The sequence below is a fragment of the Salvelinus namaycush genome, chromosome 17 (assembly GCF_016432855.1).
Source record: "Salvelinus namaycush isolate Seneca chromosome 17, SaNama_1.0, whole genome shotgun sequence".
Classification (NCBI taxonomy): domain Eukaryota; kingdom Metazoa; phylum Chordata; class Actinopteri; order Salmoniformes; family Salmonidae; genus Salvelinus; species Salvelinus namaycush.
The window spans coordinates 3036866-3060554 of record NC_052323.1 but is presented as its reverse complement, the minus strand read 5'-3'; the positions used below and the strand labels follow the sequence as shown (position 1 = coordinate 3060554).

The following is a 23689-nucleotide window of genomic DNA, read 5'->3' as shown; positions in this document are numbered from 1 at the left end:
ATTGTACAAGACTTTGCCTGATAACAATCATCAATCTTGTAGGTACTAGAGCTGGGCGATATACCGGTATTTAGGCACGGACCGGTTTGGGTTTTTACTTTACCTTCTTTAAACGGTATTTTAATGTTTGGTTTGTTAAATGTGATACGCCGTGTGTAACGCTCATTTTTATAGTTTACTCCGCTACTTGAGTCATCCCTCTCCGCTCTCTCTCTCCATGCAGCTTTTCACACAAACCTAGCCCCGTCCCCTGTCACTCAAGGAGCGCATTTGTTGTTGCTTGACAGAGACACTTTCGTTCAGTCTGCATGGTCAATGCAGCAATGTTAATGACAACAATGTTGTTTCCACTCTGATCTTAATATACACCCACAAGCGTTCTATAATTACAATATTAGTTTGTGTTTCTTACATCTGCAAACAGCTAGTTTGTATTTTCTTAGCAAGTTCAGCTAAATCGTTTTAGCCACTAATGCTAATCACTATTTAGCTGGCTAGCTAACTAGCTAATAAAAGTACTGAGTCAGAGCAAACGTAGCTAGCTAATACAGCCTGATACCAGTACTGGTAGAGGCTTAAAACAGCATGCTGTTTGTGCAACAGTATATTCTAAATCAAAGAGGAATAGGCGAAGCATGAATATGTTGGCTATATGAATAAAGATTTAATGTAGCCAAAGATTATAGGGTCCCCTAGTAAACACTGAATATTCCTTTGGTTCCTACCCTGTCACAATAACTCATCCATGGCATTTTCATTCGTTGTCATGTCAAACAACACTATTCAAAGTGCCCACTATTATTTATATTCTAACTATAAAATTATAATAAACATTCTATTTCCATGATTCCAAAAGTTCACCCAAGGGTTTTGATCTAAATCGCAATTGCAACATTTGGTTAAAAATAAGGCCTAGTATTTTTGCCCATATCATGGCAGTGTGGAAATGATCTCAAATGAGTGCAGGAAATGCAGAAATTGATGGAAATGTAGGAAATTATTTTAGGTTGAAGTTGAACTGAACATTATAAAACAACCAGAACGGAGAAAGACCCATTGAAATGATTTAGAATATATGTTGCCACCCTAGGGTCACACACTCCTCATAAAGCAAATTTAGAACTATTATTCATCAAAAACATAAAATATAGTGAAATACCGTCATACTGTCAAAAATGTGAATTTTGGCCATATCGCCCAGCCCTAGTAGGTACCATGCCAAGAAACCGATCAAACTTGGTTATGCCATCAAAATAAATGCAGAAAAAACAACAGACCATTGAGCATTAAGCTTCTGAGTAGAAGGTTTGCAAAACTCTGTACATTTCCCCAAATTCCTAGGTTTCTCTGAAAAACCAAACAATGTTGAGAACGTTCTTAGAAATAGATTTCAAAAAAAAAAAAGTGAATTTAGGAACGTTTCCAGAATATTGCAATCCTGAGTGCGAGTAACTCATAAGTGTCCTACCTTGAACTCCTTCTCGATGTCGGCCAACTTGGTCAGTTCATTGCTGAGCTCCAGCGCGGTGAGCACCGGGTCCTCGCTAGACAGCGAAAGGTAAGCCGGGCTAGCCAGGCCCCGGTAGGCATTGATGCGCAAACGTGAGTGGCTGAAGGCGTCTTTGCCCTGTTTCTCGGTGCATTCTGGGCACTTGCAAAAGTAGTCATGTGGCCGCTCAATGCGCGCGCCCTTCAGCAGCAGCATGTGTACCACCTCGTACTTCTGGCAGTGTGCAGCCAGAATGATGGGGGTGATGTCGGGCGAGAAGCGTGTGCCATCCTCGTCATACGAGTAGAAGTCATCGTCCTGCAGCTCACACGGACTCCGCGTCAGCCGCTCGCTGGCTTGGAAGGATGGATGGGCCAAGATGGCTTCCACGATCCTGACATACCCTTTCGAGATAGCCAGGAGTAAGGCGTCACCGATGCGTGCCAGGTTGTCCCTCCGCAAGAGCAGTTCCATCACCTCCAGATGCTCGTTGCCCACCGCAAGCTGCAATGCGTTCTGGCCCATGTAGTCCACACAGTTGACATTGAGCGTGGTGGACTCCTCCAGCATCTTGCGGACCACAGGGATGTTGCCGTACTCGGCGGCGTCCAGAAAGCGCTCCTCCTCGGCGGTCATGCTGGTGGTGTGGTCGTTGAACATGAAGGCCGGCCCACGCATCGCTGGTCGACGACCCTTCTCCCGCGCCCCTGTCATCCGCCGGTGGGCGGGGAGCTCAAGTTCCGCCGCCCCTTTCCTTGCAGAGACGGAGAAAACAACATCATGGTTACTTCCTCTGTGAAGAGCCTTGACTTTTGCAAACATACTTCCCACAAAGTTTACTACAAAAAAAGAAAAATTGCCCCTCTAAAAGTTAAAACAAGCTGCTTTGTCCTTAAACTATAAATAGATGACTTCAGTTGTAGCTCTAGGTTTTACAAAGTCTACTAAACGACCCTTCACCATTCAAAAAGACCAGTAATATAAGCTCGGAGCTAATGTTACGTTCTGGCATAAGGGCTCATCTAGGGCATCATCTTTGCTGTCTGCACAGTCTCTGTTGTTCTTTGACCCACAGCCACGTAATTCCACCACCCCATGCCACCCCTACTTTCACAACAGAATGGCGAGTGGCAGCCGGACAGCCGTGTATTCATTAGAACCCAGCCACCCCAGCCTTCTCAGTGAGAGGTGAGCCAGTGACAGAGCGCCACACAGACTGAGTGAGAAATCCTCCTGGCGTTAATATCATTTTAATGAAACACAACAGATGCATGAGTAATATCACTACAGGTTGCACTGACATATCATGGGTTTCTCAGCCAGGTTTGAATCTGAGCAACTGCTCTTTCCAGAGATGAGAGTCATAGCCATAAAGCACATTGGATTACTTGTTTTTGATTTTGGCTTAATAATATCCAAGGGTAAGTAAGTATTTGTACAAATTAAATACAATTGTATTTGTCACATACACGTGTTTAGCAGATGTTACTGCGGGTGTAGCGAAATTCTTGTGTTTCTAGCTCCAACAGTGCAGTAATATCTAACAAGGTTTTGTAGGTTTTGTATTGAACTCAATGTAATATCAAACAATTTTACAACAATACACACAAATCTAAAGGAAAGGAAAGGAATTAATAATATATAAATCTTTGGACGAGCAATGTCAGAGCGGCATAGACTAAGATAGAGTAGGATAGAATACAGTACATACAGTTGAAGTCGGAAGTTTGCATACACTTAGGTTGGAGTCATTAAAACCTGATTTTCAACCACTCCACAAATTTCTTGTTAACAAACTATAGTTTTGGCAAGTCGGTTAGGACATCTACTTTGTGCATGACAAGTGATTTTTCCAACAATTGTTTACAGACATATTATTTCACTGTATCACAATTCCAGTGGGTCAGAAGTTTACATACACTAAGTTGACTGTGCCTTAAACAGCTTGGAAAAATCCATAAAACGATGTCATGGCTTTAGAAGCTTCTGATAGGCTAATTGACATCATTTGAGTCAATTGGAGTTGCGGTCATACCGCTCAAGAAGGAGACACATTCTGTCTCCTAGAGATGAACGTACTTTAGTGTGAAAAGTGCAAATCAATCCCAGAACAACAGCAAAGGACCTTGTGAAGATGTTGGAGGAAACAGGTACAAAAGTATCTATATCCACAGTGAAACGAGTTCTATATCGACATAACCTGAAAGGCCGCTCAGCAAGGAAGAAGCCATTGCTCCAAAACCGCCATAAAAAAGCCAGACTACGGTTTGCAACTGCACATGGGGACAAAGATAGTATTTTTTGGAGAATTGTCCTCTGGTCTGATGAAACAAAAATAGAACTGTTTGGCCATAACGACCATCGTTAAGTTTGGAGGAAAAATGGGGAGGCTTGCAAGCCGAAGAACACCATCCTAACCGTGAAGCATGAGGGTGGCAGCATCATGTTGTGGGGGTGCTTTGCTGCAGGAGGGACTGGTGCACTTCACAAAATAGATGGCATCATGAGGTAGGACAATTATGTGGATATATTAAAGCATGACATCTGAAGACATCAGTCAGGAAGTTAAAGCTTGGTCACAAATGGGTCTTCCAAATGGACAATGACCCCAAGCATACTTCCAAAGTTGTGGCAAAATGGCTTAAGGACAACAAAGTCAAGGTATTGGAGTGGCCATCACAAAGCCCTGACCTCAATCCCATAGAAAATTTGTGGGCAGAACTGAAAAATCGTGTGCAAGCAAGGAGGCCTACAAATCTGACTCAGTTACACCAGCTCTGTCAGGAGGAATGGGCCAAAATTCACCCAATTTATTGTGGGAAGCTTGTGGAAGGCTACACAAAATGTTTGACCAAAGTTAAACAATTTAAAGGCAATGCTACCAAATACTAATTGAGTGTATGTAAACTTCTGACCCACTGGGAATGTGATGAAAGAAATAAAAGCTGAAATTAATCATTCTCTCTACTATTATCCTGACATTTGACATTCTTTAAAAAAAAGTGGTGATCCTAACTGACCTAAGACAGAGAATTTTTACTAGGATTAAATGTCAGGAATTGTGAAAAACTGAGTTTAAATGTTTTGGCTAAGGTGTATGTAAACTTTCGACTGTATATGGATATATATATTTACCCCAAAAATATATGAGGGATTGGAAATTATGCAGACAATTACATTGATGGAAGAAACAATCTATCCGCAATATTAAAGCTGATCAACCCCTCAAAAAAACCATAGCATCCCTCTGTTTGAGCTGGGTGTTTGAGTAGGCTAAACTAGCTAGCTGCATCTGTTAACTTAGTAAGTGAAACTGAAAGTGAAAAAAATTATGAAATATCTCTCTCTTGCTTCTCCTTCATTTTTGAAGAAATTCATTTCTTCAAAACTGTTCAATTATTGTCTTTCTCTCTCTTTGAGTCAACTACTCACCACATTGTATGCACTGCAGTGCTATCTAGCTGTAGCTTATGCTTTCAGTACTAGATTAATTCTCTGATCCTTTGATTGTGTGGACAACATGTCAGTTCATGCTGCAAGAGCTCTGATAGGTTGGAGGACGTCCTCCGGAAGTTGTAATAATTACTGTTTAATCTATGGAAGGGGGTGAGAACCATGAGCCTCCTAAAAATCTAATCAAATCAAATTTTATTGGTCACATACACATACTTAGCAGATGTTATTGCGGGTGTAGCGAAATGCTTGTGTTCCTAGCTCCAACAGTGCAGTAATATCAAACAAGGTTTTGTAGGTTTTGTATTGAACTCAATGTACCCAGACGAGGACAGAAGCTAGCACCATGGTGCTACCCTAGAGTGCTGTGGAGGCTACTGTAGACCTTGATTTAAAAACAGTGCGTTTTAATAAATTTGGTGACGTGAATATATTTAGTTTAGTTTTATCTAAAAATAACTTTTTTAGTTTTACAATTTACATTTTAATGAAATTCATTGGGGAGGGTGGTCCTCCCCTTCCTCTTCTGAGGAGCCTTCACCGTTCCAAATGCATCCATTTGAGGCGAATGCTGTGGCAGAAAAAAATGGACTCCCATTTCTGAACAGGGGGAGGGTGTAAGTCAAAAAGTCTTAATGCGAATAGAGTCCATACTTCTGATGCAAAATATCAACATTACGGAATACAAAATGCATGCAATCGGAGAAGGAAAATACATGTTGCATAACATAACAACAAACAAACCAAGAAAAGGCTACTACACTGGTGTTGAAACTAGGGCTGACTGACTGGTCCATTGTTTGGTTGATTGTTTGATCGATTGGCTGTTGGTCGACCAGTTATTTTTTTGCTGGAGCAGTAGCAAATATATATTTTTTTAAATGATGGCACACGAGACCCCTGTCTGATTCGCGCCCATCTCAGTGAACTAATCCATTGCGGAGGCTCCACGGATGACACAGTCGATGAAGGGGAGTGTGAATGCGCTCTCTCCCCCCAATTTGTGCACATTCATTGTTTAATGACTTCATTGTGTCAATTGTTTGCGTTTGATTGTTAGTGTCTATCAATTCCCCATTACATACAATGTATCACCAGTAGCACATTTACAGTTCATTCCTACAATTAATAATCTACAACGTTTGTTTGGTTACGGTAATTTATGTTAATGCATTTAAAATACTATTATTCCAGTCTTTTACCGTCCTCATTGTCGGAGTGGACACGTTTGCAGAGTGCACAACCTATGATTCTGAGAAACAAGTTTTGGTATATTTCATTTTATTTATGAGTTGTCAATTTAGTCATTGTCTTTGGTTTGGAACGCTCCTGTCAATGTTGAGTAAGCACCCGATTTCGCATAGAAGCAAACCTACCTAATGACCTCTTATCCCTTGCACATATGCCTACAACTGTGTTATTTCTGAGCTCAATGGCGCAGGAAACTGAGGGACCAGAATATTTTATACCATTTATTTATTTATTTTATTTAACTAGGCAAGTCAGTTAAGAACAAATTCTTATGTATAATGACGGCCTAGCAAAAGGGAAAGGCCTACTGAGGGGACGGGGGCTGGGATTAAAAATAAAAAAGTAGGACAAAACGTGATGTGTACATCACGACTCTTGTTGCGGGCTGGGCACATGCATGTTGACTTCGGTCGCCAGTTGTATGGCTGGATACCGGGTTAAGCGAGCAGTGTATCGAGAAGCAGTGCGGCTTGGCAGGTCCGTGTTTCGAGGACGCATGGCTCTCGACCTTCGCCTCTCCCGAATCCGCAAGTGAGTTGCAGCGATGGAACAAGACTGTAACTACCAATTGGAAATCACGAAATTGGGGAGAAAAAATGGGTAAAAAGTAGAAAAAAATAAAGATAAAATAAAATACAAAACTGAGAGTATACTGGGGGGGAACGATACATCTGACCTAACGAAGGGCCGGGATACTCTTGACCTACCGAGGGGGCAAGATAGACTGGACCTACTGGGAAAGCAGGGAACTCTAGACTTACTTGAGGAAACACTTGGCCTACAAGGAAGACAGGAAACGTAAACCCCACAAGAGATGAATGCACAATCTTCTTCTTCTTTAAGGTGTTATTGACATACTACAACCAAATAGGTGTATTGCTGCCACCTACTGGGTGGGGTAAAAACTGAGATCCTTTAACGAAAAATAAATCAACAATAAAAATAAGACACACTAATATAATTTTCAAAAAACTAAACAAAAGTTAATTTTTTAGACGCTTTGACAATGATTTCCAGTTTCTTACATTTTTGTTAGTTTGTCCTGTAAAATGACTCACCTGCGCAGTAAATCAACCTTCTTCATGATTAGTGTTTCAGGATCTCTCAACCGACTGACATCCACAGACTGTTGGGCATCCACTGCCATAGCTTCACCATCTCTACTCGCTGCTTCGACAATTTTCACTGCCCCTGAATAGTAAACAGTAAACACACTGATAACTTTATCGGCAGCCAAACTTCGGGGAAAGTCACAGTTACAGGCTTGGCCTTTTTTACAGTCACAGCCGGTGGGGACACTGACTAGCCTGATACACTGCCTAAGAAAATGCCTGGACCTGACAAAGCCATTTAGTCATAGCTTTGGCCCGAACTAATTATACAATACAAAGGCTTCAATTGCTATTGTAAGTTGCCTTGTCAGAGCCTGAACGGCTCATAGGGCAGGAGCCTGTCTCCTGTTTCTGTAGAGTGAGGCTGCTTAACGTACAAGTACACCTACTAGACAGTATGTTCGTCTATTGTGGGGCCTTAATATTGTACTAATTACTATTGTAGACCTACACTATTTCCATGACACTCCAGAGGATTTTAGTTCACATAAGAGAGGTACCAGTGTCATGATAACAATTTACAGTGCAGAGTGCCTTGTGAGAATCTGCAATGGGACTTTGAGTGACATTAGGTCAGGACTACATTTTGATCAGGACTACATTTTGATCAGGACTACATTTTGATCAGGACTACATTTTGATCAGGTCTGTTAATTACATTCATTAATAAATCACTGATCCTGTAGCTTGTCTGATATACCTTAAGTCCAAAAGAAAGCATTACGGCAGGTCAGAATTTTGCCAATTTTGTCAGGAAAGGGAAATATTACCACTGCGCTGGAACAAACTACCAAAGATTTTTGTTTTGACAATACAGTTGCTTTTCACCATAATTAGAACCCCAATCCAATGTGTAAAAATGTGTAAAAACACATACAGTAGTAGGATTGATCCATCAATTAGTAGTGTACCTTGGTGATAAAAAAAACCCATTTTATTTAACCTAATTTTAACATTCATAAAGAGCACATGTTCAACCATTTTACGAGGTTAAATACAATTACTACTAAGTGCCTATTAAGTGCCAAATAAAGTCACAGGGTTAACCGTAACATAAGTCCCCTTGTTGTGTGCAACAGGGAGGGGCAATTCAATGCAAGCTTCACTTGAACAAAGAAATTGATAAAACATTTCTAGCCTGTCTATCTGTGGGTAACAGGGTTATCGTGTTGTGCTCAACCTGCTCAGTTTTCCACCACAAAACACCAGAAAATGGCCAAAAAAGGTAGAACCAGCTCACCTGCTTTTACACTATGATTTGACTATTAGATGTTAACTGTTTCATTTGAAAAAATGATTTTAAAAGCAAGTTTCACCGGAAGGTGTTGCGGGCAGCACAACAAATCACATGAGACACACTGCCTGCCCTCCCAGACATCTACAGCACCCGGTGTCAAAGGAAGGCCAAGAAGGACCACAGCAACATACTGTTCACTTGGCTACCGTCTGACAGACGTAGACAGTACAGGTGCATCAGAGCCAAGACAGAGAGACTAAAAAACAGATTATATTATCAGGCTATCAGACTATTGAACAGCCATCACTAACCGTCTACCAGGTGATGCACACTCACTCACACAAACAAGCCATCACACACACCTCATATTCACAAACACACGCAAGCACACAAACACACAGCCAACGCTGCTATCCCATGCTAGAGACATTGAACTTCCTGTTTCACACTGTGAATTTAAATACTATATCCCCGACGTAGCTCATCATAATATTTCTATTACTGTACATTGTATTTTAGTTACACTGTTCATACACACTGCATATGCATTTATACACTGGATTGATGACGTTGCTTAATCTAATATACAGTATCTACTGCTGTACATTCTTAGCTGATATTGTGCAAATTCTCCCGGTGTACATATGTATAGATTGCATTTGATTACTGCCACAGTGCTATTTGGGTTGTTAATCAGATTTGTCCCGCCGTTCTTGATTTCATGTCTTTTTCTATTTTCTTACATTTAATTGTTTGACATTTTACTGCATTGTTAGGAGCTAGTAACATAAGCACTTCGCTGCACCCGCTATAACACCTGATAAACTGTGTACTCGACCAATAAACTTTGATTTGATATTAAAACAAGAGTTCCGTCACATAACAGGGTTGACCTTAAAATGAGGGACAGGTTGTCTTTTTTTTTTTTACCTTGAATCACTCATCTTCAGAAATGACTTTGTCAAAGCAACAACATACCTATGGCTTTACAATGATGTTGAAAACTTGGATAAATGTTGGGATTAAGTGGGTTAAAATATTCCTAGAATTCACAGTGGATGAACTGAGGGGCATGTCAAAATGCAGATTTTTGGCACTTTAGCAAGTCTTTATTCAACCAGTTTCTATTCTGATTCAATCCATTTTCCATGTGGTCCATAATAAAGAGGACTTCGTTGAATATATCAGGCTTTTAAAATTATATATTTGTGCACAATATCTACTTAAAATATCAAAGAGATGCCAAAGGCACTCATTTCGTGGAATGACCCAGTTCATGTTCTTCATGTTTTGTTTTTGTCTAGACTAAAAACCATAAGACAATGGGAGGTCTTGGAAGGTCACAGACGATCTTCTCAGAGGACAAATGTCACTGCCTAGAGAAGTTCATGACCTTTCATTCCTGGGTGGTCGAGGTCCAACAATACTTTCTTGTACTCTGTCAGTGGATATCTTCTGCTGAAAATACTGTCAGAATCCTGTGCCTCTCTCACTATTCTACACACGCAAGTGGCTATTGTGTTGCCATATTGAGAGACCACAAAAAAAATTATCCATGGACTGAAGAAATATCTAAATTCTACTCATTCTAATTCTATTGGGTCTCCATAGCCTGAGTGCCAGTCTGGTTGTGATATCATGCCAATTCCTTGTCACTGATTGTCATGCCAAACAATGAGCTTGACAATGAGCAATGGAGTTGGTAAGAGCACAAACAGATCGGAGACCAGGCTAGGGTCTCTACACTTAAGGCGCAAATCACATGATGGCAAGGCATACCATTGGCAAGGCATAAAATGGCGTTGGTATCTTAAAATGCAAGATATTCACTTTTGTTGTATTCACAAACTCAACATATACCCAAGGAATATCTAAGTTTATATCAAAATCACAACACACAAGACTTGAGCTATTACTATCCCCAACACAGCAGGGTTGGGGAACTGTGGTAGGTCTACTGTTTGACAGGTTCATTTTAAAGTGTTTCTACTGACTTTTCAAACGTCATTTTTAATATACAGCCGTAAACTCAGCTTAGCCTGACAATGTATGGTGGCACCAGCTCGCTAATCATCAACAACACCCTAAACACATAGAGTTTACGTCCATAGTTAGAAGGACGTTAAACACTGCATGACTTACCAAAGGTCTGTGCTACATGTAAAGTGGCTTCAGAAAGTATTCACACCCCATTACTATTTCCACATTTTGTTGTGTTACAGCTTGAATTTATATTAAATCGATTAGATTTAGATTTTGTGTCACTGGCCTACACAATACCCCATAATGTCAAAGTGGAATTATGTTATTAGACATTTTTACAAATTAATAAAAAGCTGACATGTCTTGAGTCAATAAGTATTCAACCTTGTTATGGCGAGCCTAAATAAGTTCAGGAGTAAAAATGTGCTTAACAAGTCACATAATAAGTTGCATGGACTCACTCTGTGTGCAATAGTCTTTATCAAGATTTTTGAATGACTACCTCATCTCTATACCCCACACATACAATTATATGTAAGGTCCCTCAGTGGAGCAGTGGATTTCAAATACAGATTCAACCACAAAGACCAGAGAGGTTTTCCAATGCCTCGCAAAGCAGGGCACCTATTAGTAGATGGGTAAAAAAAAGCAGATATTGAATATCCCATTGTGCACGGGGAAGTTATTAATTACACTTTGGATGGTGTATCAATACACCCAGGCACTATAAAGATACAGGCGTCCTTCCTAACTCAGTTGCCAGAGAGGAAGAAAACCACTCAGGGATTTCACCATGATGCCAATACTGACTTTAAAACCGTTAGAGTTTAATGGCTGTGATAGGAGATAACTGAGGATGGATCAACAACATTGTAGTTACTCCACAATACTAACCTAAATTACACAGTGGAAAGAAAAAAGCCTGTACAGAATAAAAATATTCCAAAACATGCATCCTGTTTGTAATAAGACTGAATTTTTTGGGGCAAAGAAATTAACTTCATGCCCTTAATACAAAGTGTTATGTTTGGGGCAAATCAATACACAACACATGTTATGGGTATGCTTGTCATCAGCAGGACTAGGGAGTTTTTTAGGATAATAAGAAACGGAATAGAGCTAAGCACAGGCAAAATCCTAGAGGAAAACCGGGTTCAGTTTGCTTTCCAACAGACACTGGGAGACACATTCATTTTTCAACAAGGCAAAAACCAATAAACACAAGGACAAATATACACTGGCGTTGCTTATCAAGACGACATTGAATGTTCCTGAATGGCCTAATTACAGTTTTGACTTAAATCGGCTTGAAAATCTATGGCAAGACTTGAACGTGGCTGTCTAGCAATGATCAATAACCAACTTGACAGAACTTACATAATTTTTAAAAGAATAATGTGCAAATATTGTACAATCCAGGTGTGCAAGGCTCTTAGAGACTTACCCAGAAAGACTCACAGCTGTAATCACTGCTAAAGGTGTTTCTAACATGTATTGACACTTAGGGGTGTGAATACTTATGTAAATGAGATATTTCTGTATTTGACTTTTTCAATACATTTGCAAAAACGTCCAAAAATGTTTTCACATTGTCATTATGGGCTATTGTGTGTCGATGTGTATTTGTTATTTAATCCATTTTTAATTCAGGCTGTAACACAACAAAATGTGAAATAAGTCAAGGGGTATGAATACTTTCTGAAGACACTGTATTAGCCCAAAGCAAGTATCACCTGGATAAGATAGCATAAAGCAGAGTATTCACCCCTGTTAGCACACTTTACATCACCACACATGTGACACATGATAACATCTTAATTAATGGGTAAGATATGGAGAACCTTTGAAGACTGGAGTGGATTTATACACACACGTGCACACAGCTAAGTGTATTAGATTTACATACTCCTGTCCAGATGATCATCTCTGATGTATGGCTATTGTATTAAACATGTATGGCAATTTAGCTAGCTAGCTTGCTGTTGCTTGCAAATTTGTCCTGGGATATAAAGGTCTTTTTAATCTCATGTTCCTATGCAGACACAAAATAACTTGGATGATTCATGTGTGTATTATGTGCGTTTCCTTGATATTTTAAACCCCTTGTGTAATCCTTTTACATCGTTTTTTTATGAAACAATACCCATATTTAATGCTTTTTGACCTGTCCCCAAATGAATATAGTTGGTTCAGAGTTCGTTTTGATTTTTCAACCTGTGTGTCCTGATCGCGTCTGGTGTGGGTGGACAAAATTAACATGCGATGGCGCGGTCTAGTCAGCATGTCATGCATTATCAACCAAACTGACGCTCTCTTGTCTGCACAATGTCATGTGTGACAAGCGAACGAAGTGGCACAAGTATTGTCACAAACACTGCCAATGTCCAAAAATGCAGCTAGATTACGATAATAGGATATAATTATACATTTGGGTTTGGCCCAAAACAACATCATTGCACTATTAGCTACCAGTTAAAAGCTTCGTATCGGAGGACTTTATATGACACGTCAGTGCAACAAATGTGAATAGTCTTGATCTTCGAAGAGCGCATGATAAATTATGATTTTTCATTGGACCAAAGGCAGAAAAGTTCATTTAAAGTAGCCTGTGTCATAAAATAATAATTCATGACATTTCAACAGTTTTAACTAAACATGTTAATCCCCACAAAGATAGTATCCTATCTCAGTTCCCACAAAGATAGTATCCTATCTCAGTTCCCACAAAGATAGTATCCTATCTCAGTTCCCGTGCCCACGTTATCAAACCCATAATGAGTTATCCATAGACAGTAGGCTAGTTTACTCACATTATAAGCACAATATCCCGAAGAGTTCCGGACTTTTTGGACGGATATTAGGTCATGTGCATTCACACCGTCGTTGTCCTCTATCCAGCACTGTACATCCTCCTCTTCGAAGAACGATTCTCTCTTGTGATACTTTCTGGCCTTCGTTAACATATGGGCAGTAGTGACTCTCTCTCTCTACTGTCTCATTTTTTTTGTGACAAAGTTCCGAAGTCAGCACGTCAGTTTTGGCTTCAGAATGAAGCCGGCGTGTGCTTGAGTTCTCAGCCAGCCTACCGTCTATTTCCCCAGGTCGTTGTACAACTCCGGGCTAGTTTGTAAAAGTGAATTGAATGGGAGGTTGTAGTGGTCCAGCCCATTTCTGCCAAATGAACGCTCACCAATCACTGTCTTCATCTTCACCACTGCCACCACCACCACTAGGCTACTAAAATCACACAAGTAACAGGTGAAGTGTTTGCCTTGGTACTGAAAGATGTTTGCTTGCTTTCCATTATTACTTTATTTGGATAATAAATCACCGATCTGTTGGTTTATAGCGCTCAGCCATCTGAATACTAGTGCAGCACTCTTACAGCAATCTAATCTGCTTCTAATTTGCTTCTCAGCTTCTAGCGTGGTTCTAATTTCTTATGAAAGTATGTATGCATGGTGACACCATATCCCCCAAGGTACTGTTACATGATTCAAACTGGCATACTGTTCATGGAATATGCACACAGTAAACGGTAGATATAAAACGCTTAATTACTGGCCACCTCTGGGGGGGATGTGTGAAATGTTTGACTCCAAAGGTCGTGAGTGACAATAGAAAAAACGGTATAGTAGACCATAAAACATTTTAAAAAATGATATAAAAAAATATATTTTAAGTCTGTCACGTTCCTGACCTGTTTTCTCTTGTTTTGTATGTCTTTATTGGTCAGGGCGTGAGTGTTGGGTGGGCAGTCTATGTTTTCTATTTCTATGTTGGGTTTTGTGTTCGGCCTGGTATGATTCTCAATTAGAGACAGGTGTGTATCGTTTGTCTCTGATTGAGAGTCATACTAAGGCAGCCAGGGTTTCACTGGTGTTTTGTGGGTGTTTGTTTCCTGTGTCAGCGTTTGGGCCACACAGGACTGTGTCAGGTTAGTCACGTTTGTTGTTTTGTTAATTTGTAGTGTTTGTTGGTTTGCCATTAAATCATGAATACTTACCCATCCGCATCTTGGTCCGATCCATGCTCCTCCTCGTCTGAGGAGGAGAACGACATTGACAGCCGTTACAAAGTCTAAATCGTTGGGGGGGTTCTAAACTGACATATGGATTTGTTTTAAGATGGTTATACTATGGATCATTTAGCTATTTGAATTAGAATTGTAGGACCCCTTTAGGTATATAAAAAGAATATGACAAAATTATTTGTTTTTTTTACTACTAAAGCCCATAGAAACACATTGAATAACACATTCAAGGACAGTAAAAAAAAAATCATAAGAAGAAATAAGGTTTTGAAGTGTCCTAAATCTAGGAGATATTTTTTTAAACTCTGAAAATATTTAGGATATTTTTAACACATAATTATTTAAACCCATTTTTTGGGGTAGGCACAAAACCACCTTCATACTTCCATTTGTTTTTTAAAACTGGTGCCGGTTACCTTCAGACGGGTCCCATGACACTTGTGGTCCCTGAGCAAAACGGATGGATTTTGATGGGAATTTTTTGCGCTGGTGTGTCAATCGACTCCAGGGGGTTAAATGCGGCTGAGATGCAATATTGCATAGGGCGGCGCACAATTGTCCCAGCGTTGTACGGGTTAGAGGAAGGTTTGGCCGGGGAGCTTTACTTAGCTCATTGCACTCTAGCTACTCCTTGTGGCAGCCGGGTGACTGCAAGCTAATTTCGGTCGTCAGTTGAATGGTGTTTCCTCCAAGACATTGGTGCAGCTTTCTTCCTGGTTAATCGAATGGGTGATTAAGAAGTGCGGCTTGTCGGGTCATGTTTCGGAGGACGCATGACTCAACCTTCGCCTCTCCCGAGCCCGTTAGGGAGTTGCAGCAACGAAACAAGATCGCAATTGGGGCAAAATACTGTCTTTTATACTGATAACAAGTTCAAACAGGTGTCATTAATACAGGTAACGAGTGGAGGACAGAGGAGCCTCTTAAAGAAGTTACAGGTCTGTGAGAGCCAGAAATCTTGCTTGTTTGTAGGTGACCAAATACTTGTTTTCCACCATAATTTGCAAATAAATTAATTAAAAATCCTACAATGTGATTTTATGGATTTTTTTTTCTAATTTTGTCTGTCATAGTTGAAGTGTACCTATGATGAAAATTACAGGCCTCTCTCATCTTTTTAAGTGGGAGAACTTGCACAATTGGTGGCTGACTAAATACTTTTTTGCCCCACTGTATCAATCATATGAGCTATAGTAGCCTAAATAAAAATATAACTTCTCACATGTAATGTACAGACATGTATGCTCCATAGGTCCCCAATGAGTGTGATAACTCCAGGCTTGACCATGTGAACGCTAGAACACTGATGTTGCCATCCAACCAGCTACCAGGCTGTCCTTTGGGTTTTAATTTTCTCATTAGCATGATTAGCACATATCCCTCTGTGCTCCCTCTAAAAATAAGGGGAATTAGCCAATAAACGTAGAGGCCTCCTGCAGCATAACCAGACCTCTATTGATGTGCAGATGCAGTGGTTCACTGGAAGGATTGACTGGTACAGCTCTTCTATTGCTGTGTGTGGCCCATTTGACACAAGAAGCTCTGTGTGGCTGTGCATGAAGTGTGGAATATGTCTCAGTCAGACAGAACAGTCTGTTTTTTGGGGCTCCACAACGTGGTGAGAGTACTCTGTCTTAAAGCATCTGATAGATCGTGTTACCACATTTTTGAGTTGGTGGATTTTTGATGGCCTCAAAAGAAGTTATAATTGAGAACAAGAGGTGAACTGTAGTGTTTTGACAGTATTTTGACAGGTGTTTTGTATTAGAGAGAGGCTTGATCAGTCTGTTGGGCACCGGGCTTGTTCCAGCATTAACGGCTTTCATATTCGTCCTCCTCCTCGGACGAGGAGAGGCGAGACAGATCGGACCAATACGCAGAGTGGTTAGTTTCCATAGTGATTTAATAATTAACAAAAACAATATGCGATACAAAATAACTACCGGACTGAGGGGCAGCACCGGACTGAGGGGCGGATCCTGGCTGGCTGGCTCTGGCGGATCCTGGCTGGCTGGCTCTGGCGGATCCTGGCTGGCTGGCTCTGGCGGATCCTGGCTGGCTGGCTCTGGCGGATCCTGGCTGGCTGGCTCTGGCGGATCCTGGCTGGACGGCTCTGGCTGGTCCTGGCTGGACGGCTCTGGCTGGTCCTGGCTGGACGGCTCTGGCTGGTCCTGGCTGGACGGCTCTGGCTGGTCCTGGCTGGACGGCTCTGGCTGATCCTGTCTGGCGGAAGGCTCTGGCTGCTCCTGTCTGGCGGAAGGCTCTGGCTACTCCTGTCTGGCGGAAGGCTCTAGCGGCTCCTGTCTAGCGGACGGCTCTAGCGGCTCCTGTCTAGCAGACGGCTCTGAAGGCTCAGGACAGACGGACGGCTCTGAAGGCTCAGGACAGACGGACGGCTCTGAAGGCTCAGGACAGACGGGCGGCTTTGAAGACTCAGTACAGACGGGCGGCTTTGAAGGCGCGGGACAGACAGACAGCGCTGGGCAGGCAGGCAGCTCAGACAGCGCTGGGCAGGCAGACAGTTCGGACAGCGCTGGGCAGGCAGACAGTTCAGACAGCGCTGGGCAGGCAGGCAGCTCAGACAGCGCTGGGCAGGCAGACAGTTCAGACAGCGCTGGGCAGGCAGACAGTTCAGACAGCGCTGGGCAGGCAGACAGTTCAGACAGCGCTGGGCAGGCAGACAGTTCAGACAGCGCTGGGCAGGCAGACAGTTCAGACAGCGCTGGGCAGGCAGACAGTTCAGACAGCGCTGGGCAGGCAGACAGTTCAGACAGCGCTGGGCAGGCAGACAGTTCAGACAGCGCTGGGCAGGCAGACAGTTCAGACAGCGCTGGGCAGGCAGACAGTTCAGACAGCGCTGGGCAGGCAGGCAGCTCAGACAGCGCTGGGCAGGCAGGCAGCTCAGACAGCGCTGGGCAGGCAGACAGTTCAGACAGCGCTGGGCAGGCAGACAGTTCAGACAGCGCTGGGCAGGCAGACAGTTCAGACACTGGCTGCGCTGGAGAGGAGGAAGGCTCTGACAGCGCTGGACAGGTGGGAGCAACTGGAGAGAGAAGACGGAGAGACAGCCTGGTGCGGGGAGCTGCCACCGGAGGGCTGGTACGTGGAGGTGGCACCGGAAAAACCGGACCGTGAAGGAGGACACGCGCTCTTGAGCACCGAGCCTGCCCAACCTTACCAGGTTGAATGGTCCCCGTAGCCCTGCCAGTGCGGCGAGGTGGAATAGCCCGCACTGGGCTATGCTGGCGAACCGGGGACACCATTTGTAAGGCTGGTGCCATGTATGCCGGCCCGAGGAGACGCACTGGAGGCCAGATGCGTTGGGCCGGCTTCATGACATCTGGCTCGATGCCCAACCTAGCCCTACCAGTGCGGCGAGGTGGAATAGCCCGCACTGGACTAAGCACACGTACTGGGGACACCGTGCGCTTCACCGCATAACACGGTGTCTGACCAGTACGACGCCCTCTCACTCCACGGTAAGCACGGGGAGTTGGCTCAGGTATCCTACCCGGCTTTGCCACACTCCACGTGTGCCCCCCCCCCCCCCAAGAAATTTTTGGGTCTGACTCTCGGGCTCCCAACCGCGTCGCCGCGCTGCCTCCTCATACCAGTGCCTCTCTGCCTTTGCTGCCTCCAACTCCTGGCTGAACCCAGGGTCCTTTGCCGTCCAGGATCTCCTCCCAAGTCCACGAGTCCTGTGTCCTCTGTTGCTGCTGTCGCTGCCCTTTACCACTCCACTTGATCCTTTGGTGGTGGGTGTTTCTGTAACGGCTTTCATATTCGTCCTCCTCCTCGGACGAGGAGAGGAGAGGCGAGACGGATCGGACCAATACGCAGAGTGGTTAGTTTCCATAGTGATTTAATAATTAACAAAAACAATATGCGATACAAAATAACTACCGTGACAGTCCTGTGTGGCGAAACACTGACACAAGAACAAACACCCACCAAAACACACGTGAAACACCGGCTGCCTTAGTATGATTCTCAATCAGGGACAACGATTGACAGCTGCCTCTGATTGAGAATCATACCAGGCCGAACACAAAACCCCAACATAGAAAATCACACATAGACAGCCCACCCCAACTCACGCCCTGACCAACTAAATAAATACAAGAAAAAGGAAAAACAGGTCAGGAACGTGACAATGTGTCTTGGAAGTCTTAGATCACAGAAACTGGTGCGAAGCAGGAGCCAAATTTGCAGCAGGAAGTTTATAGGTAGCGAGTGATATCGGAATGAGCTTGAATGGGACTGCCAATTCCTAAATCAAGTGTAACCTCCCTCCATTCAGATGAGTTAACACAGTACCTATTTAGCCATTGCCTGGCATTGCTTGATCAATTTATAACTGCCAGTGTGAACCACCGGGTTTCAAACCCAGGTCTCCTTTTTACTACAAGATTGTGTTAGCCCACTGAGCTAAAGCCTATACATTAGCTTGGCAAGCTAAATCAAGTCATCAGGTCTCAAGCAAGGTTAAACATCAAACAAATGTGGTTTACTAAAAAATAAGAAAAACTAGAAGGAGAATATTTGTAAATTGTTAATTTTGCTCACAAACACCTCTGTTACACTGACAGGCGATGCGATTGGTCGATACAACTTCATCATTTCCAAACCATTTTCCACAGGCAGATTCATGCAAACGCATGCTTCCAGCTGACAGCTTCTAACAGGTTAGGACAGCTCTTAATAAGGTCTTCCAAATGGTTTATTGAAAGGACTAAAGGGCTTAATAAGTCTTAGGCACATCTTTTATTCTTACCCATAAATGCCTTATAAATGGTTTATTATGAACCCTTCAAATTAAGTGAACCCGTCCTAGTGGTGAATGAATAGATACATATATTAGACAAAGAAAATCACTGAATAAATTCCTTATGGATGACCATTGGATTATATAATACCTTATAACTACATACTTAAAATGAGTGCATTTTAAGTTTTCCCCCCTGCCCACTCATCTAAATGTTTAAATATTAGGCCACATACAATTCAAAAGAAGAACACTGACAGTGACTGACAGTTCCTTAATGTTTTGGCTGTATAATACAGCCAAAGGCTACATTGAGGAACTGAATTCAATATACAACGTTCTGTGTTTATGAAAGAAGAAGTTTATGTGGATGTGGATAGATTTCCTGTGTTGTGGTTTGTTTGACATTGCTGCACGTGAATGCGTATCTTTCTGCCAAGAAGTGGTGCCTTTCAGCGAATGAAATGAGCAGGGCTTTCCAACCTTCAGTGCAGTGGCTATGTAATGTAATCCGACACCATAGTCACTTGTACCTACAGCTCAAACTCACTAGCTGGGCTGAAGAGACTGAGATTCAGAAGTGAATAAACATTGATAAAACAATTAAAATACACAGAAAGTCCCCGAATTGACCTTTAATGTAATACATGATGACTTGTGTTTAGTAAAAAGCACTGCACAAATGTCTAGTAGATGGCTATTGCTAGGGCTGTTGTGGTGAACGTATTACCGCCACACCGGCGGTCACGGTTATTAGGCTTCTCCAAGCTCTGATGCTGCTGATGGTACTCAGCACTCTATTGTCCCTCTAATCACTCTGATATCAATGCAAATGTAATTGAAAATCTTAACAAACACTTCATGAGAGCCCATATGCTCATGTTGCGCAACATATCTATAGGCAATCCAATTGTGCGAGAAAACAGAGTGATGGCCTCTATTAAAAAGAGGAGGATCCCATCAGCTTTCTATAGGCTAGGCCTACTATATTTATTTCTCAACTTTCCTAATATTAAGCACATTGCTTATCTTTACAACAGGAGTATAGCGTACCTAGTTGGCATGAAAATGAACCACGGGAAAAGCGTCCTCCATTCGCTATTTAAGTGCATAGATGACTGGTATTTTTTCCCCTGCCCCTGTTTCGAGACAGGTGCATGATAATGGTCCATTCTAAATCAAAACAAATTTCCCACATATATTATTTAGTATATTTAAAGACAAGATTAAATGAAGAATAGTCTGATGAGTGACAATATTAGCCTATCACTTGTGAATTATATATTATCACTTGGGAATGATGCCCAGCTTAAGGCAAGAAACAATGCCTTTTTTTGCATAGTTTATATGTTTTGAAAAGGTTTGTATCACAACTAAAGTGACCAAATAGCTTCTTAAAATTAAGCACATTAATCCACTTTACAAGGGAGCCTAACTGGCATACATACGAAGCTCACGAGTTTCAAATTTGGGGAAGATCATTTTCACCATAAAAATGCGCAATTGCTGTCACTTTTGAGAATGGTGTTTTCTGCTAATGAAACATTTGCGCTTATAGGTTACTGCCATGTGCACAATGCTGCTCTTATAATGTTAAGACATTGCGTAATAGTTTATCACATTTTAAGCTAAATGTTCTGAATTGTTGCGTCAGCCTCATTGTGTAAAAAAGTTTTTTTGGACACTAGTGGTTGTTTTAATTAGGGATCTATCGTGCCCACACCTGTCCTTATGTTTGGAATATTTATTTCTCACACAGAATAGAATAGGTAAACTTTTGTACTATGGGGGATATTAGATTGACATAGGCTAGTGCTTTTGCTGTTTGTTAGGCCTACTCGTTAGCCTATTGTCTTATATGTGTTATAAAAGCCAATCTAACAACGTGTTAGGCTATATTGAAGTAGACCTTATTAGGTTAAAAAAAAATCCTTCTGGAGATAATAAAGGGGGTAGGTTTAATTTTGATTTGTTGTAATGTTTGTTTTATTTTTATTTAACCTGGTGTTCTTTTGTTGTTGTTTTTTTATACATTAATCATATGCTAATTTATTTTGTTCACATGCCTGACTGTAAAAAGGAAGAAATACATGTTGGTAATAGTTGACAGTAACTCCAAGTTGGTTGGAATATACACCTTGAGTGGTATATAGAAGTGTATAAAATGATACAGTTACAGTCGGAAGTTTACATATTATTCAAATACATTTGAACTCAGTTTTTCACAATTCCTGACATTTAATCCTGGTTAGAAAAAATCCCTGTTTTAGGTCAGTTAGGATCACCACTTTTATTTTAAGAATGTGAAATGTCAGAATAATAGAGAGAATTATTTATTTCAGCTTTTATTTATTTCATCACATTGCCAGTGGGTCAGAAGTGTACATACACTTAATTACTATTTGGTAGCATTGCCTTTAAATTGTTTAACTTGGGTCAAACGTTTTGGGTAGCCTTCCACAAGCTTCCCACAATAAATTGGATGAATTTTGGCCCATTCCTCATGACAGAGCTGGTGTAACTGAGTCAGGTTTGTAGGCCACCTTGCTCGCACACGCTTTTTCAGTTCTGCCCACAAATGTTCTATAGGATTGAGGTCAGGGTATTGTGATGGCCACTCCAAAACCTTGACTTTGTTGTCCTTAAGCCATTTTGCCACAACTTTGGAAGTATGCTTGGGTTCATTGTCCATTTGGAAGACCCATTTGTGACCAAGTTTTAACTTCTTGACTGATGTCTTGAGATGTTGCTTCAATATATCCACATAATTGTCCTGCCTCATGATGCCATCTATTTTGTGAAGTGCGCCAGTCCCTCCTGCAGCAAAGCACCCCCACAACATGATGCTGCCACCCCCATGCTTCACGGTTGGGATGGTGTTCTTCGGCTTGCAAACCTCCCCATTTTTCCTCCAAACATAATGATGGTCATTATGGCCAAACAGTCCTATTTTCTTTTCATCAGACCAGAGGACATTTCTCCAAAAAGTACAATCTTTGTCTCCATGAGCAGTTGCAAACCATAGTCTGGCTTTTTTATGGCGGTTTTGGAGCAGTGGCTTCTTCCTTGCTGAGCGGTCTTTCAGGTTATGTCGATATAGGACTCGTTTTACTGTGGATATAGATACTTTTGTACCTGTTTCCTCCAGCATCTTCACAAGGTCCTTTGCTGTTGTTCTGTGATTGATTTGCACTTCTCGCACCAAAGTACGTTCATCTCTGGGAGACAGAACGTGTCTCCTTCCTGAGCAGTATGACGGCTGCGTTGTCCCAAGGTGTTTATACTTGCGTACTATTGTTTGTCCAGATGAACGTGGTACCTTCAGGCATTTGGAAATTGCTCTCAAGGATGAACCAGACTTGTGGAGGTCTACAAATTTTTTTCAACTATATGTTGAAGTAATAATTTGTCATACAGTGAATAGTTTGCCTGGATTTCCTGAATCAGAAATGCCCCAAACTAAACCGTTGATCTGGTCTGTCCTCTCTCGAGGTTATGGCAAAGGTGACTAAATGCATGGAAGGGATAATTAGACCGAGAACAGTGTGATCCTCAACCACCACTAACCGGCTGAAGTAATGGCGACAATGGCGTTCACTATGGCCCTGTCCTTCTCCACTTCTACATGAGTCCTGGGACCGTCCACGTGGAGTGAACATGGAGAGAGATGTGTTCTAAACTTCTGTCATGTTTCTGGTATACTGGTCGGTAAATAGAGAAGATATAATGGGTGATAAAGGTGGTGGCAGCTCAGGTGAGACATGAGTCTGTCTGGGAAAATCAGATTATTTCTCATACATTGAAAATGGGGACATTATCATGGGCCATCCACTTTGAACATGTGTGCCATTGGGAAGAGGAACTGTAAAGCTATCTGAAGAAGACAACGACGAGACGCCAGAAGAATGAGTGCCGTGCCCGTAATTGATTTAGACTTGTCCAAAATTGTTTATTTTGGATATCAAGTTGATTGTGGAAGCCTACACACTGAGCAATTTAGAGTAATTTAGACTAAGAATACATTGAGATACTGATCTGTAATTATGACCGTGATGAGAAAAGTTAATACTAGAAGTATAAAATGAATATACTGTATGTTCATGTAAATGTACATTCTTCTAGTGTCGGTGTATGCTAAGCTGAGGGTTTTAACTTGGAGTGATAGAACTAACATGAATCACTAAGCAATGTCGTTCGAAATTTGGGTTGGGTAATTTATCAATAGGTCTAATTATGATTTAGGAAGGCGAGGCTTCTAGAGACAGAGTGAGGGGAGCCACTAGAATGTAGCTTGCCCCAATATCATTCTTATCAAGGTTGGTAAGTGTTATAACATGTGTCCTCTCTTCCCTGTGAAAGTTGATAT

The 23689-nt window shown here is 41.9% G+C and overlaps 1 protein-coding gene across 1 annotated transcript in view; it reads right to left on the bottom strand.

The window, feature by feature from the left end:
• The window catches only part of LOC120061864 (short transient receptor potential channel 3-like), a 97898-nt gene extending 84410 nt beyond the window's left edge, over window positions 1-13488 (bottom strand). The window contains exons 1-2 of the mRNA XM_039011644.1: window positions 13332-13488; window positions 1469-2238 (exon numbers count right to left, since the gene is read on the bottom strand). Of these exons, the coding sequence (XP_038867572.1) occupies window positions 1469-2238; window positions 13332-13488 (927 nt within the window). The remainder of the gene's footprint in view (window positions 1-1468; window positions 2239-13331) is intronic.
• Between the last annotated feature and the right edge of the window lie 10201 nt (window positions 13489-23689).